This window comes from Moschus berezovskii, chromosome 1, assembly GCF_049115385.1.
Source record: "Moschus berezovskii isolate FMDL1 chromosome 1, NW_MosBer_1.0, whole genome shotgun sequence".
NCBI lineage: Eukaryota > Metazoa > Chordata > Mammalia > Artiodactyla > Moschidae > Moschus > Moschus berezovskii.
In genome coordinates this window covers 90,293,154-90,309,368 of record NC_142460.1, presented here as the reverse complement: position 1 = coordinate 90,309,368, position 16,215 = coordinate 90,293,154, and the positions used below count along the sequence as shown (strand labels likewise).

General features: G+C 43.8%; 1 protein-coding gene across 16 annotated transcripts in view; it reads right to left on the bottom strand.

Moving 5' to 3' along the window:
* Positions 1 to 16,215, bottom strand: part of KALRN (kalirin RhoGEF kinase) — a 671,338-nt gene that overhangs the window by 400,853 nt on the left and 254,270 nt on the right. For all 16 annotated transcript variants that reach the window (XM_088837656.1, XM_055396730.2, XM_088837661.1 and 13 more), the window contains exon 6: positions 543 to 665. In XM_088837656.1, coding sequence (XP_088693782.1) covers positions 543 to 665 — 123 coding nt within the window. The remainder of the gene's footprint in view (positions 1 to 542; positions 666 to 16,215) is intronic.

The window sequence follows — 16,215 nt, the reverse complement described above, 5'->3', positions numbered from 1 at the left end:
TGCTCTGACTGTGGTCCCCTGGACAGTTCTGCTTCCTAGACCAACAGGAAACAATTCCACCTCTTCTCTGCAAGGCAGCCCTTCACATGTCTGAAGGCAGCAATTGTAATGCCCTGCCAGGCTCCTCTTCTCTAGTCCAACAACCCAGTTTACTCACTGGTTTCCAGTGTGCCGCAGACTGAGGTCCCTCTCCACCAGCTTAGTCACTCACACGTGCCAGTCGGTGGAGTCAGTGGATTAGAAAGGGGCACTCTCCCTTCTAGTACAGAATAGGGCTGATAGCTTCTACAATGCCAGCACATTCCTTTCACCACGTAAAGCAGGGTTCAGAGACAGAAACGGGGCCATAATCTGCTGCAGCAATAGCCGACTCACCGCATGTTCTGCACACGTCCCCATGCTAGCAAATGGAATGCTAAAAGGGGCTTAACGTTCAGAGCTTCTCCTCCTTACTCAGGTTGGAAGTCTGTTTCTACCCTCTGTACCCCAACCCCTTTCCCCCTCATCATTCTCTTGCCCCAAGAAAACAGGCCTGCACTCACCATGGAGTTCATGGCAAAGTGATTGTGCTGTGTCTGGAGGTCTAGGGCGTGCTGGTAGCTGACTCCAATCTCTGTATGGCTCTGGAGGAATAACTCCTTGTTGTGGCTTATCCAGTCGAACATCTGAAAGGGGAAAAGAAGACACAGATAACAGTTATGAGTTCAACAGCAAGAAACTTTAAGAGCTACTGGAAGAAAACCAGCCCTTCTGCTGGTGCCCAGTGAGGGCCAGACATTGTGCTCAGGGTTGGGATGCCCACAGCCTGGCTTACCAGGATAGCCCTCCTGAGAAGAAGGCCCCACCATCAGCCTTGATGTTTCCTTACAAAGTCGAGAGGAAAAAGAGAAAATGAGTAAGAGGACCAGGGAGAGTTAGGAGAAAGCTGTTTACTATCAGCTTCTTCTTTAAAAAATTTTTAGAAACCTTTACTTCCCCTTTTAAAAACTTTCCAAAATCATCAAAAGAATACATGCTTTAGGGACAGGACAGGTGGGAGGTTTCATGTATCCCCTACTACATCAACAGGAGAGACCCTTGTTGGAAGCCGCAGAGGATCCTAATATACTCCCCTCCCATTTACACTGCCTGACCACACACATCGTTGAATTGACTCTGAATAGAATCAACTTTTCTTTTGATCCCACAGCCTTGCAATTCCAGGGTTTCTGCTATAAGCCATGAGGAATCAGAAGAGGAGGATTTTAAGGGTAGGGTAAATACTGCCTGGCACAGTGGGCACTCAGCCAGTTTCCTCCCCCAGCTCTGTACCCGGTTTTCATTTAGGTTTCTACCTCATTCCCAGGTGGCCCATTCACTTTTAGGGGAGCTGATCAGAACCTCAGTTCCAAGGAAAAGCCTGGTCACTCTAAGGGTTATCGCTTCTCAGGACATCAGATCTAAGCTAATCAGTGTATGACATTTCCTGACAGATGGGATTATCTTAGAAACATGTCCAACTCTTTGTGACCCCATGGACTGTAACCCACCAGGCTTCTCTGTCCATGGAATACTCCAGGCAAGTATACTGTAGTGGGTTGTTGTTCCCTTCTCCAGGGGACCTTCCCGACCCAGGGATCGAACCTAGGTCTCGTGCATTACAGGAAGGTTCTTTACTGTCTGAGCCACCAGGGAAACTGGTAAGAAACAGGAATGTTATTCAATTCAGTACAATAAAACATGAAGGGAAGTTTGCTGGAAGCTTCTGGGAAAACAGAACTGCAGTGCTATAGATACAACTTCCCTTCCTCTAATACTGTCATTGTGATCCTGTACCTCAAATTGCTAAACTGTCACAATTCTGGTGGCAGCTTGAGGGAGAAGTCAATGGGCAGACAAAGGGTGTAGCCAAAATAATGGAAAGAAACAGGCAGAGTTCTGCTTGAGCCTTGCCTGATCATCACCTTCTCTCTGGACTTCCTTAGTACCTGAGCCAATAAATCCTCTTTATTACTCAAACTGGTTTAAGTTGGATTTTCTGTAATTTTCTGCCTAGAGTAGTCAACTGATATAGCCAGGAAAGATGTTAAACCTTTGGAGAAGAGGACTGCTACACTTGGAACTCACGCTCAGTAGCTTGGGATGAGCCAAAGACTGTGGCTCAGTTGCAGAGAAGAGCAGGGAAGAACTGAGCAGAGATGCAAGCTGAGATGCTGCAAAATTCACGCCAGCTTTCCTCGAGGCAGAACCACAGCCTCATTCCATTTTCCTCCTTTAAACAGACAAATGAATTTACTTTTTCAGTTACATTTAACCAACATTTATCGGACACTCATTATATGTCCGGCACTGTTCAAGGCAAAAATGATTAATATGTGCTTCTTGAGTTTAAGTGGCTTAAAAGCCAATGTGAAAAGCAAACATGGACTCATACAATGTCAGCATAACTTGGCATATGACAATTAAGATCACAATTTGAAAAGAAATCTATCAAGATAAAGGTCAAGATGGTGGATCAAGGTAGCAGCCACTCTGGGTGTTGTGGAGACAGGAAAGAGCACAGAAAGCTTCCCAGAGATGGTGACACCTGAGCTGACCTTGACTCAGGTGGGAATTAGCCAGGGGAAGATGAATGAGATGTAAGCTTTACACAAAGGGAGATCAAAGGGGCAGGACTCTGGGGCAGCCCAGTGTGCTAAGGGCTCTGAAATCACCATTTTGTGCTTCTGGACCTAATGTAAGGACAATATGTGGTTGAGGAGGTAGATGGGACCATGAAGAGCTCTGGACACAGGCTTTAGGAAACCTGGACTATATACTGTGGGCAGCAAGGCATCAGTGGAGGGTTGTAAGCTGAGCAATGAAATTCAATGTGAGCTTTGAGAGCAGTGTGGAATGGGAGACTGGAGGGGAGAGATGGAGCAGTGAAAATGGTTAGGAGGTTGTTACAGTAATCCTGGGGAGCAAGAGTGATAACCTGGAAACCTGGATGTGGGGAATGGCAGTGGAGTTTGAGAAGTGGGCAGAGTGAGAGCTACTAACTGTTTAGGAAGTGGGGGTGAGGGAGAGAAAGGGAGAATAGTCAGGTATCTGGCATAGCACCCTGGGTCCTTGTAAAAGAAGATGCCACCATGGCACTACCTCAAGAGGAGGGTGAGAAGCTGGGGTGAGGGAGGAGAGATCGTGGTTCCATTTTAGATGCTGAGTTTTAGATGCTTAGGAGAACTTCAAGTGAAGGTGTCCTGTGGGTAGTTAAGAGTTTTGTCTGGAGGTCAGGAGAGAGACATCAAGGCTATGACAACCCACACATAAGCATAAACAAACCACCTTCCCAAGGCAAATGGGCATGCTTTGATTTAGAGAGGATTCTCCCTTCTGAATTACCCAGATCACTCTCTGCTACCTACACAGATAAAGGGCGAAAGTAGCATTCTTCACTTTCGACTGTCCATGGATGTCCCAGGCTAGGGGAGCCTGTGGAGGCTGGCTGGCATTGGAGGTGTGAAACACCCTGGGTCTGCCAGCCATAGCCAATCCCACACCAATGGCTTGAGGTTTCTTAAAATTATTATTAAGGAAAAGAGGGGAAGAAGACAGGCACCCCTGGAGACTAAAAGAATTTCATTGTGTAATTTTTTTTCTTTAAAATTCTAGACCTCATTTTAAAATAATTTCTATCTCTTTTTCTTGTCAATGAAAGAATCAATAAAATTAATGAAAATCTGAAATGCTAAAAGTCCTTAGAACTTGGAATGAACTCACTCCTTATATTTTCTTGGCTATCCTAGTGGCCTGGAAGTGACCTTCCCTGTATTTGCTGCTAAATGACTATTTAGATATGCTAATAAACAGAGAGTTATGTGCTAGCATCAGAATTATTAGATTGCCTGGCGCCAGGTCCCTGCTGGACTACAGAGCAAGGAGAGCTGAGCATGGGCCAATTAGGGAGGAAAAACAGGGACAACAGGCAGGTTAACGGCAGGTGAGAACAGAAAGTGCTGGAGGAAGTGCACACCTCATTGAGTGGACTTATTACATGATGAGGTCTGTGCCCAAGCCATTTTGCCCCATCTGCCTTCCATAGCGGAGGACATGAGCAGTCTCTGGGGGCTGAACTTTTTGAGGAACTGCAGCTATGCTGGAGGCTAGACGCAGTGCTCCAAAGATGTGACACTCATCTCATGCAGTGAGAAAAAGACCTGCTCTAGAGGCCAAATAGTCTACATGATAGCAGGAACCAGGGTTTCCCCAACATGGCTGTTTTCTAGGGACGGTCTCAAGTCTTCTCTGGGCCTGAATCTGCTAATTATATATAACCCTCACCTTTTTTAACTTGGCTGCCTGCAAGGATCATCAGCATTTCTGCTGCACTCAGTGGAACCGGCAGCAGAGAATACGTGGGTGTGCATGTATGCTCCCAGGTGGGGGTGAGGTTAAGCAGAATGAGGGCAAGACTGGGCCTGGGCCTGGCTCTGTCACTAACTAACCGTGAGACTGTGGGCAAGTCTCTTCATTTCTGTGCTTCTCTTCATTTGCAAGTGATAAGTAGTACCCATAATGGAAGTAAGCATCCTGGCTTACAACTGGCTCAATTGGGAAACTTATGCAAAGTATTTTTTTCCGTTCAAAATAAAAATTAGTCTTATTGAGTCTCCTGGATCAGAATACATATTCACTGTCACAATGTACACTTCTAACTTTTGATTACAAAGAATGTCTGTGAGAAAACTGGCATTGTTTTTAACAGCCAGAGAAAGGCAGCTTCTTAGTCTTAGCCCTGATATCTGTCTGGAGCTTTAGAGTTGTCCATTCACACACATTATCTCACTGCCTCCATCAGGCCCAATTTACAGATGGCAAACAGGTTCAGAGAAGTGAAGCCCACACAATGGGCTTTTATTTATTTCACCCAAGGCACATTCACTGAGTGTCTGCTGATCCAGGCTCGACGGATACTGCCCTGCCTCCTATGACTATAGGACCTCCTCTGCCCAGGCTCCCCAGAGCAGCTGCCCCTCAAAAGGCAGCCACCAGGGCTCCATGAGGCTCCAGCTGTGGTAGGACACCGTCCCTCACAGGCCATTCACTGTCTAGTACCCAGCCCCCTCCTCTCTGCCTCAGCCCTGCCCTCTGAGTGCCTGGAGACAGCTGATTCAAACAGCTCCACTCCTCTCAATAAATACTTCGTGAATGAAAAAAATGCATGAGCAAGTTGGCCATGGGTTCTGAGGTTGCTAATCTCCAGACAAGTTGACCCCTTCTAAATTCCCTTCCAACTAGGACACTATGTTTGATCTGTTTGAACTGGCTTTTCTGGAAGACACTTCAACTAGACACTTGAAAAAACTCTAAAGAAAAAAAAAAACTAAAGGAAATATCTCCACAGTGGTTTAAAACACTTTGAACTGCTTATTGTTGTTGTTGTTACTATTGTTTAGTTTTTTGAGAAGCAGCAAATGGTAGGTTCAACAAAATGTAAAAAGACAACAAAATTCCTCCAGGAGGAAAGTTCACGTCTAAATAATGACATTTTATCTCTTTGTTTGGAAACCAACATAGTTTCATCTCATTAAGAAGATGGATGTTACATGTAAGCTACTTGAGTTTTTTTCTTCATATTTTGCTAAGTAATTTTTTATGCTGGCTAAAACTCAGTGAAAATATAAAAATCTAGTTTTTAATATATAATAAATGATAGAATCTATTTAAATGCAAATTAGGAAACTAAACAGAAACATTTTTATCCTTTTCTTTTAAATATGGGGATAGCTAAAAGATTATTTTTCTGTTCTGTTTTTAATAAAGCATAAGCTTTTTCATAGAGCAGGGATATTAAATAAGGATCCTGGACTTATTTCCTTCATTTGCCACATTTAGCAACAGCATCTGATTTAGTTTTAACTTTCAAACCAACTTACCACCTAGTGTTAGAATTTTATGCTATCTGTAATTTAAATTACATTGGTTTTAACTTGCTCATATTCAGGTTTGGTGACTTGATTGGGAGGATGCTGCTGCTAAGTCGCTTCAGTCGTGTCCGACTCTGTGCGACCCCATAGACGGCAGCCCACCTGGCTCCCCCGTCCCTGGGATTCTCCAGGCAAGAACACTGGAGTGGGTTGTCCTTTCGTTCTAGAAGACAACTAATTGATTTTCTTTCCTAAGTATGCACATTCAGTATGACCTGTTGTCCCCTGTATCCTGCTTGCATAATGTCTTAACCCATCCATGAATGCCTATGCCCTAAAGAATGCTAACGACCTCCTTGACAGGAAAGCTTGCTACATCTGAAAACTTGCTGTGCAGTCAATTCCACAATAAAATGTTGTTTGTTATAGTGTAAAGAAGAGGTTTCAATTCAGGAGATTTGGGTTCTAGTATAGACCTGCTTTATAAATTTTGACAAGTTAGTTAATGATCTGAACCTCAGTTTCCTTATCTGTGAAATGGGGATAACAATTTACACAATTTCAACCTTAGCATAATAGTGAGATTAAAATAAGACAATGAATTTCATGTTTCAGTAATTGCTATATACCAGATAGATTTTTAAATATATATAGTGAGCATATTCTATTGCACATATTTCCCCAGTGTCAGAGCAGAGAACAGATGAAAGGTGTGGATTTAAAATTGCACAACTTTCACCCTACTGCAAAATCACTGCGGGCTCATGGAAATCACACCTGAAGCTCATACACAAACATCCACAGCCCACCCCTGCCAAAGACATGCTCCCAGAGCCTCCACAGGGCACTAGACAGACCAAGGACACCTGTACATCTTCCCACTGCCCCCACCCTGACAGACACTCGGGTGAGAAAGAGAGGAAGGGAGGGAGGGAGGGAGGGAGAGAGAGAAAGAGAGAACGAAAGAAAGAAAGAGCCTTTCTTACACAGGACTCAAAGCCCTGCATATTCTCTCAGGGTCATGCCTGAGGGCACTGTCCCCTCCTGGCCTCCCTGTGTAGCCCGAACAGTGGAACAGTGATCTAACCCTCTCCTGCCCTCCCCCTTCCCCATCCTCTCTGCCACATTCCAACCCTTCATTATTACAGACTCAATCCCTTTGACTTTTAACAGTTTTTCACCCAGGAGAGACTCCTATTAAAATACATCATTCCTGCAACCCCTCCTGAATTGGTTTATCCTGGACACAGAACCAGTTCATTAAGAAAGCAAGACCCTTTGTGAGCATGACTCAGGGATGGTATCCTAAAATGGGGGGGCAGAGGAGCCCTAGACCAAAAGAGACAGGCCCTAAAATGGGAGTGGGAAGGAACCAGGGGCAAATTTCCACACTTTACAACTCTGCTTTCACATGACTCTGCTTGACCCCGGGTATATGTCTTCAGGCAAACAGGGAAACAGGCAGACCCCACGTGTGTGTTCTGGCCTAGGACCCTTGTTGTTGTTGTTGTTATTCAACAGCCCAGTCTTGTCCGACTCTTTGAGACCCAATGGACTGCAACACACCAGGCCTCCCTGACCCTCACCATTTCCCGGAATTTGCCCAAGTTCATGTTCATTGCCGTCCAGCCATCTCATTCTCTGATGCCCTCTTCTCCTTCTGCCTTTGATCTTTCCCAGCATCAGGGACTTTTCCAATGAATCGTCTGTGTGCATCAGATGACCAAAATACTGGAGCTTCAGCTTCAGCATCAGTCCTTCCAGTGAATATTCAGGGTTGATCTTCCTTAAGACTGACTGGTTTGATCTCCTTCCTGTCCAAGGGACTTTAAGGAGTCTTCTCCAGTACCATAGCTTGAAGGTATCAATTCTTTGTCATTCGGCCTTCTTTAGAGACCTCACAACCATATGCGACCACTGGGAAGATCATAGCCTTGACTATACAGACCTTTGTTGGCAGAGTAACGTCTCTGCTTTTCAACACACTGTCTAGGTTTGTCATCGCTTTCCTGCCAAGAAGCAATCTTCTTCTGATTTCATGACTGCAGTCAATGTCCACAATGATTTTGGAGCCCAAGAAGAGGAAATCTGTCACTACTTCCACCTTTTCCCCTTCTATTTGCCATGAAGTAATGGGGCCAGATGCCATGATCTTACATTTTAAAATATTTAGTCTTAAGCCAGCTCTTTCACTCTCCTCCTTCACCCTTATTAAGAGGCTCTTTAGTTCCTCTACATTTTCTGCCATTGCAGGGATATCATCTGCATATCTGAGTTTGTGGATGTTTCTCCCACCTATCTTGATTCTGGCTTGTAACTCATCTAGCCTGCATTTCTCATGATGTGCTCGGTGTATAGGTAAAACAAACAGGGTGACAGCAGACAGCCCCGTTGTACTCCTTTCTCGATCTTGAAACAATCAGTTGTTCCATAAAGGGTTCTAACAGTTGCTTCTTGACTCACATACAGGTTTCTCAGGGTACAGGTAAGATGGTCTGGTATGCTTTCCACAGTTTGTCATGATCCACACAGTCAAAGGCTTTAAGTGTAGTCGATGAAACAGAGATAGATGTTTTTCTGAAATTCCCTTGCTTTCTCTATAATCCAGCAAATGTTGGCAATTTGATCTCTAGTTCCTCTTCCTTTTCTAAACCCAACTTGGACATCTGGAAGTTCTTGGTTCGCATAATGCTGAAGCCTAGCATGCAAGATTTTAAGCATGATCTTTCTAGCATGGGAGATGAGTGCAACTGTCTGATGGTTAGCACATTCTTTGGTACTACCCTTCTTGGGAATTGGGATGAGGACTGACCTTTCTCTTGTGGCCACTGCTGGGTCTTCCAGATTTGCTGACATAATGAATGCAAAATCTTTATGGCATCTTCCCTGAGGGACCCTAAGACCTTTCAATCTTTGTTTTCAATTATCTGCTCATCTAGGATTGAGCTTTCCTGCTTTTCCAAAGCAGGATAGAGAAAGAAAAAGGAAAGAACCCCAAGATGTGGATGAACCTAGTTTGTAGTTCCCTAGAATTCCTTACTGAAGGGAGTTTGATACCCTGCCTCTTCTGTATCCTGCAGGTCTGCAGACCATAAGGAGCTCAAGGTTCTGAGAGACAGTCTTTACACTGGTATCTATGGACAGGGAGGCAGTTGAAACTTGTGCCTGACAGACAGTTAATAAATACCTACTGAAGGAGAGAAGGTGTTCTGGGCCCTGTCTGTTCTTCTTTAGGCTTTTGGAATGACAGCAGGCATAGTTGTATATATGGTACAAGAAAGAAGTCATTTTTATCTATCACCATAAATCCAGCTCTTCTCAGAGGATGGCTCAGCTTGGTTACCTGGGAGACCCCAGCACTGTAGCCTCAGGAATCAGTCAGGGCACCAAAAAATATCACAGGCCGGGCTGTATCTCTGACCGGCAGACATGCTATTGATGCTCTAGCATATTTCTTACTCACTCTGACCCTCAATTTCCTAATTCCCAGATCTCAGATCTAACACCCTAACATGCTACTCACATCTAGAACTGTCCAGTTTCTCTATAAAACAGACAAATGTCCCTATTTGCTCCCATTTTGAGCAAGGAGTTAATAAAACCCTTTCCCCTTGCACATGTTAACCTGACCTTCAGTTAACACCCTAGTTCTGTTTCCCTGGAAACAGATAAAGATAGTATGTGCCAACATGTTACTAAATCATGTTGCCTATGGTTAAAAAAAGAGAAAAACACTCCTGACTGGTAAACTGAATCTGGATTGGAAGGACTATCAATGAACTATAAATAACTGGTGGGGATAATGTTCCTTGATCTTCCCTGAAGGGAGTGACTCTTGTAACTGGTGTGTCCATTGCCAGAACCCTGGAAGCTGTGCCAACAGAGTTGCTATAAGAGATGCTTGCTCATGTGAGGCATGGGTTGTTGAGCTGTGAGGGCTTCTGCAGCTGCCCACCATGGATCTTGTCTCCTTGCACCTGAGCTGGCCCGCTGCAATGACTGCACTGCAAGGAAAGCACAGCTCCCATCTTATATTGTCCTGAGTGGATCAGCACCAAAGGTGGCCCATAGCAGTCTTTGAGTCTGAATGCTCAGTGGACTCTAAGAAGACTCCTTAGTACATGTGGTATCCATATTGCAGAGCCAAATCCTGTGTACATAGTCTCTCTTTGTCTTCCCTTTCTCCATGCTCCTTTCTCACTTTCAGCTTCTCTCAATAAGAGCAGTAATAATGGTAACAACAACAATAATAGCAACCAACATTTGCTAAATGCTTATCCTGGGCTTCCCTGGTGGCTCAGTCGGTAAAGAATCAGTCTGCAATGCAGGAGACCTGGGTTCAATCCCTGGGTTGGGAAGATCCCCTGGAGGAGGGCATGGCAACCCACCCCAGTATTTTTGCCTGGAGAATGTCCCATGGACAGAGGAACCTGATGGGCTACAGTCCATGGGGTCGTAAAGAGTTGGACATGACTAAGCACAGCACAGCACCTTGTGCCAGACACAGTTCTAAGCATTATCAACATATAACTCATTTACTCCTCTTAGTAACATCCTAATTATCTCTCCAATATTAACCCCAAATATTATCATCTCCATTCTACAAATTGAGAAACTAAGGTACAGAGAGGCCAATTAACTTGCCCAAAGTCACAAAGCTAATAAGTGGCAGAGCCAAGATTCAAACTCAGGAAGCCTAGTTCCAGTACTGATATTCTTAACCCTGTTGCTCCACCTTCCAGAATGCTCAAAGCTTCATTTCTGTCCACCCTTCTCTTTTTCACCAAACTTTCAGAAGTACATTTGCCCCTTGACTGCTTTTGTTTTTCCTCCATCCACTTCCTCTTTAACCTGTTGTAATATCTTCTACCTTTACTGCTTTCCTAAGTCTGCACTCACCATGAAAACTGACTGCCTCCTCCTTTCTGAGATCTTGACCCCTCCCTTGATCTTGCATCAGAATCCAGTGCCGTCATTTCTGCCGTCCTTTTGACTGGCTCTGACCCTCTACCACAGGCAAGCCATCCAGCTGGAGACATGATCAGCTTTCCCCTCCTGCTTTCAAAGTCTCTACCCAACATTAATTTCTCCCAGGAGAATCAGGGCTTCACAGACTCAGGCTCTCTTGACACACATTTAGTCTCAGCATGACGAAAACAACAGAACACTCTAATTTCAAAAGCTCACCAATTCTTCAGTTCTACACTGATTTATCTAAACTTCCCTCCTAATTCTCTGCTGCCCCTTTATGTCTGTCCTTCCTGTCCTTCACACCCTCACTGGAATCATCTCAACCCTTAGCCCTCTGCCTTTTATTCATCAGCTCTGTCCATTTGAAAATCCATTCAGGATCACATTTTCGACAACCCAAATATTATTTCCTGTTTCATGTGCCACATCCTGTGCCAAGTACCTCCACAGACTCTCTTGTGTAGTCTTTATAATAATGCAAAAATAAGGTATTGTTGATTTCGCTTTCAACATAGTGAAAACTCAGTACAAAGAGCTGAAGTAAATTGCCCAAGATTACACAGCTTGTAAGTGATGGAGATAAATCCAGTATCTAGTGTCCATCTTAACCTAATTTCCTCTGTTCCAGGGTGTTCTCTAACCTCAACTTCCCCGATAACTGACAAGAAAAAATATGTGGCTCTGCACAATGAGCTTTACACACATTATCTCAAGCCTCAAAACAGCCCTATGAGTTAGATACCACCATCACCACCTTTCTCTAGAAGAAACTGTTTGAGAGATCAAATAATTTGGCCAAGGTTGCACAGTCAGGGTGCATATTAAATCAAGTCTACATGACTTCAAATTCCATGCTTTTAAACTACTACCCAATTGTCTCCCAAATGCACACAATTTTGGATTATTCCTAGTCACCTGGTGTCCATGAATTTAGTATGAATACCCCCTTGCTGTAGCATCAGCGTCTCAAACTACTCCGCCTGCTCTGTGGAAACTCTTACCTTCTCTTGATCCCCCTCATCTTCACCCTGCCCCCCTGAAGTTGATTCATTGTCTTTCTTCAAATCATTCTGAAATATACCCTTCACTTTCCACTGTTACGGATACTCACCACTCAGCTCCTCCTGCCAAGATTACTGTAATTACTCCCTTACTGGTTTCCCTGACTCTGTTTTCTTCTTTATACCAACCAATCTGCTCCACCAGGCTCACTGCTCTGATACACTACTTTTACCCTGTCATTCCCTCAGTCCAAAAAAAAAAATCCCCTACAAAATTATTATAGCAACAATAATCAATAATAATATAGATCTATTATCTATAACTCAAAATCTAAATCTAATCTCCTTATTCTGGCATGCAAGGTACTCTCCCCCTCCATGCCCAACTGGTCCATATCTGCCCTTCTCCCTTTTCTTTCACATCACTGTCTGTATCAAGCATCCTTTCCTGCCATATTCTATTCAGCACCATGCAAATAAATCACACCATGTGCATTGCCACCCCCATATATGTGTTCACATCTCTCCTTCCATACCCAAATACCCAATTTACTTCCACCCTTCAAAATGTACCAGAAGTCTCCTTTCCTCTCAATGATTTCTTTGACCAACTGAGCCCATACTGATTTCTCTTTCCTCCAAGTTCACTGCCCAAGTATGTACCATAATTCACAAACCTAACCTTCATTCAGAACTACCCTAAAGTGTTTTCTTAAAAAGGTATAGCTTCCTAGGCCCTAATCCTTGAGATTCTGATTCAGCAGGAACTCTGCAGGTAAATCTGATGCACTTGTATTTTTATTTAAACAGTTCATGTAGACTTACAGTCTGTTTTTGATGGGGTAAGCTAGTATGGAACTTAACTCTACCACAAGGACACTAGTTAAAAGCATTGGTCAACAACCAACATAAAACACTGATCCTTGAAGGAAGGGAAACATACAAGTAAGCCCCAGGCCCACCCTGGCTTTCTCCCTGAGGGTATTTTCCAAACTCTGAAGTCAAGAAACAGGAGCTGAGCAGAGAGTAGTCTTAATGGGTGTAATACAACAGAGACTAGACTTCGGGGCTGGTAGGGTGGTTGTAATTATGGTGAAAGGAAATTACAGAGGAGGGAGCTAAGAAAACGAGACCTAAAAGTCTTCACCAAATTTCCTTTAGGTCCTTGGCCAAATCCTAAGCTGTGCATAGGCAAGGTTAGATTCCAGAAGGTCTAGGAAAGAATAGCTATGGTATGTGGAAAACTGAAGAGAAACATCAGGGGCTACAGTGCTGAGGAAATGTTATGAGTTCTAAATCCAACAGTGTGAAGAGACTCTGGTGAACTCTGGACTCTCGACTGGGACCCCAAAAAGACAAGACTGTAAGAGTAAGAACTGCATCCTAAGAATATGGGCTATATCCTAGAATTAAAGAAAAGATAGAAGTAGATATATCAGACGCCGGCCCCGGCGGCGCAGACGCGAGAGACGCCGGCCCCGGCGGCGCAGACCACGTGCAGAATCGTGGCCAAGAGGAGCTACCCCAAGCCCAAGGTTAGGGCGGTGGCCGAGAGGTGCTGTCCCACATCCAAGAGACGGTGGCTGCTTGGGCACAGGAGGGCCGAGAGGAGCTACTCCACATTCAAGGTCAGGAGGGGCGGCCTTGAGGAGCTACCCCTCGCCCAAGGTAAGGTACAGCACCTGCACTTTGCTAGAGCAGCTGTGAAGAGATACTCCACGACAAGGTAAGTGAAACCCAAATAAGAGGGTAGGTATTGGGAGGGGGCATTAGAGTGCAGACACATTGAAATCATAATCACAAAAAACTAGTTGATCTGATCATATGGACCACAGCCCTGTCTAACTCAGTGAAGCTAAGCCATGCCGTGTGGGGCCACCCAAGACGGACGGGTCATGGTGGAGAGGTCTGACAGAATGTGGTCCACTGGAGAAGGGAATGGCAAACCACTTCAGTATGCTTGCCTTAAGAACCCCATGAACAGTATGGAAAGGCAAAATGATAGGACACTGAATGAGGAATTCCCCAGGTCGGTAGGTGCCCAGTATGCTACTGGAGATCAGTGGAGAAATAACTCCAGAAAGAATGAAGGGATGGAGCCAAAGCAAAACAAATACCCAGTTGTGGATGTGACTGGTGATAGAAGCAAGGTCCGATGCTGTAAAGAGCAATATTGCATAGGAACCTGGAATGTTAGGTCCATGAATCAAGGCAAATTGGAAGTGGTCAAACAGGAGATGACAAGAGTGAATGTAGACATTCTAGGAATCAGTGAACTAAAATGGACTGGAATGGGTGAATTTAACTCAGATGACCATTATATCTACTACTGTGGGCAGGAATCCCTTAGAAGAAATGGAGTAGCCATCATGGTCATCAAAAGAGTCCGAAATGCAGTACTTGGATGCAATCTTAAAAACGACAGAATGGTTTCTGTTTGTTTCCAAGGCAAACCATTCAATATTACAGTAATCCAAGTCTATGCCCCAACCAGTAATGCTGAAGAAGCCGAAGTTGAACAGTTCTATGAAGACCTACAAGACCTTTTAGAACTAACACCCAAAAAAGATGTCCTTTTCATTATAGGGGACTGGAATGCAAAAGTAGGAAGTCAAGAAACACCTGGAGTAACAGGCAAATTTGGCCTTGGAGCACGAAATGAAGCAGGGCAAAGGCTAAAAGAGTTTTGCCAAGAGAACGCACTGGTCATAGCAAACACCCTCTTCCAACAACACAAGAGAAGACTCTACACATGGACATCACCAGATGGTCAACACCGAAATCAGACTGATTATATTCTTTGCAGCCAAAGATGGAGAAGCTGTATACAGTTAGCGAAAACAAGACCAGGAGCTGACTGTGGCTCAGATCATGAACTCCTTATTGCCAAATTCAGACTCAAATTGAAGAAAGTAGGGAAAACCACTAGACCATTCAGATATGACCTAAATCAAATCCCTTATGATTACACAGTGGAAGTGAGAAATAGATTTAAAGGACTAGATCTGATAGATAGAGTGCCTGATGAACTCTGGACGGAGGTTCGTGCCATTGTACAGGAGACAGGGACCAAGACCATCCCCATGGAAAAGAAATGCAAAAAAGCAAAATGGCTGTCTGAGGAGGCCTTACAAATAGCTGTGAAAAGAAGAGAAGCGAAAAGTAAAGGAGGAAAGGAAAGATATAAGCATCTGAATGCAGAGTTCCAAAGAATAGCAAGGAGAGATAAGATATGTCATAGCAAAGCCTAAACCAAGGCTCAACAGGATCACAATCTGTAGTTTAACTGCATCCCGGAACAAACAAAACAAAATTTAGAGGAGGATAACCTAATCAAGAGGCTGTACAATACATCATCTATAACAACCAGTATATTATTCAACATATGAAGGAGAGAAAAGTGACTAAGAATAAAAAAATTAAAGTCAATAGAAACAGAACCTGAGATGATTATGCTATAATTTAGCAGACAAGACTTTCGAAAGAACCATGATTAACATCTTGAAGAAAATAGGAGGGAAAGGCACAAAATGAATTAAAAGGTGAACATAACAACAGAGTCCAGTGTTCTGTTTCTTGTGGCCAAAAGCATTCTGACATAAACAGTCACATGCTCAGGATGTTTAGCACACTGTTTTATTCACTTATCGAGCGCCCTCTGTACTCCAGATATTGGATCAGAGACTAACGAGAAAAGATCAAGTCAGAGTCTAGTGAGGGAGGCAAATATATTTGATAGTCTGTCACTTTTAACTGTGAAAAGTACTATGAAAAGTGTATATGCCCTGGAGAAGGAAATGGCAACCCACTCCAGTATTCTTGCCTGGTAAATCCCATGGACACAGGAACCTAGCGGGCTACAGTCCATGGGGTTGCAAAGAGCTGAACATGACTTAGCAACTAAACAAGAACAACAAATATATGTATGTATAACTGATTCACTTTGCTGTATACCTGAAACTAATACAACATTGTAAATCAGCTACACTTCAATAAAAACTTAAGAAATAGAAAAAAAAGGCAAAGGTCAAAAGGCAGAAGAAGTAGGTCTTTATTTAGTGGCAGTGAGGAAACACTGAAGGAAACTGATAAGGTTAAATTCACTTCTAACCCTAAATGGGTGTCTGCACTGAAGCCCTCAACACACAGTCATTTGTCTCATTGCAAAGAAGAGTCCAATGCAGCCACCATAATCTCACAAAAAGTCAACTAACACATTACAGGTTTCTCCATGACCGAGAGTTCTCACCACCACCACCCAGCTCCCTGCCTCCTTCCTTCCCTTTCTCCTTTTTCTTAAAAACCCTTCAACCTCTGAGATGAAGAAGGTAAATATAGAGAAGGAGATACAGATG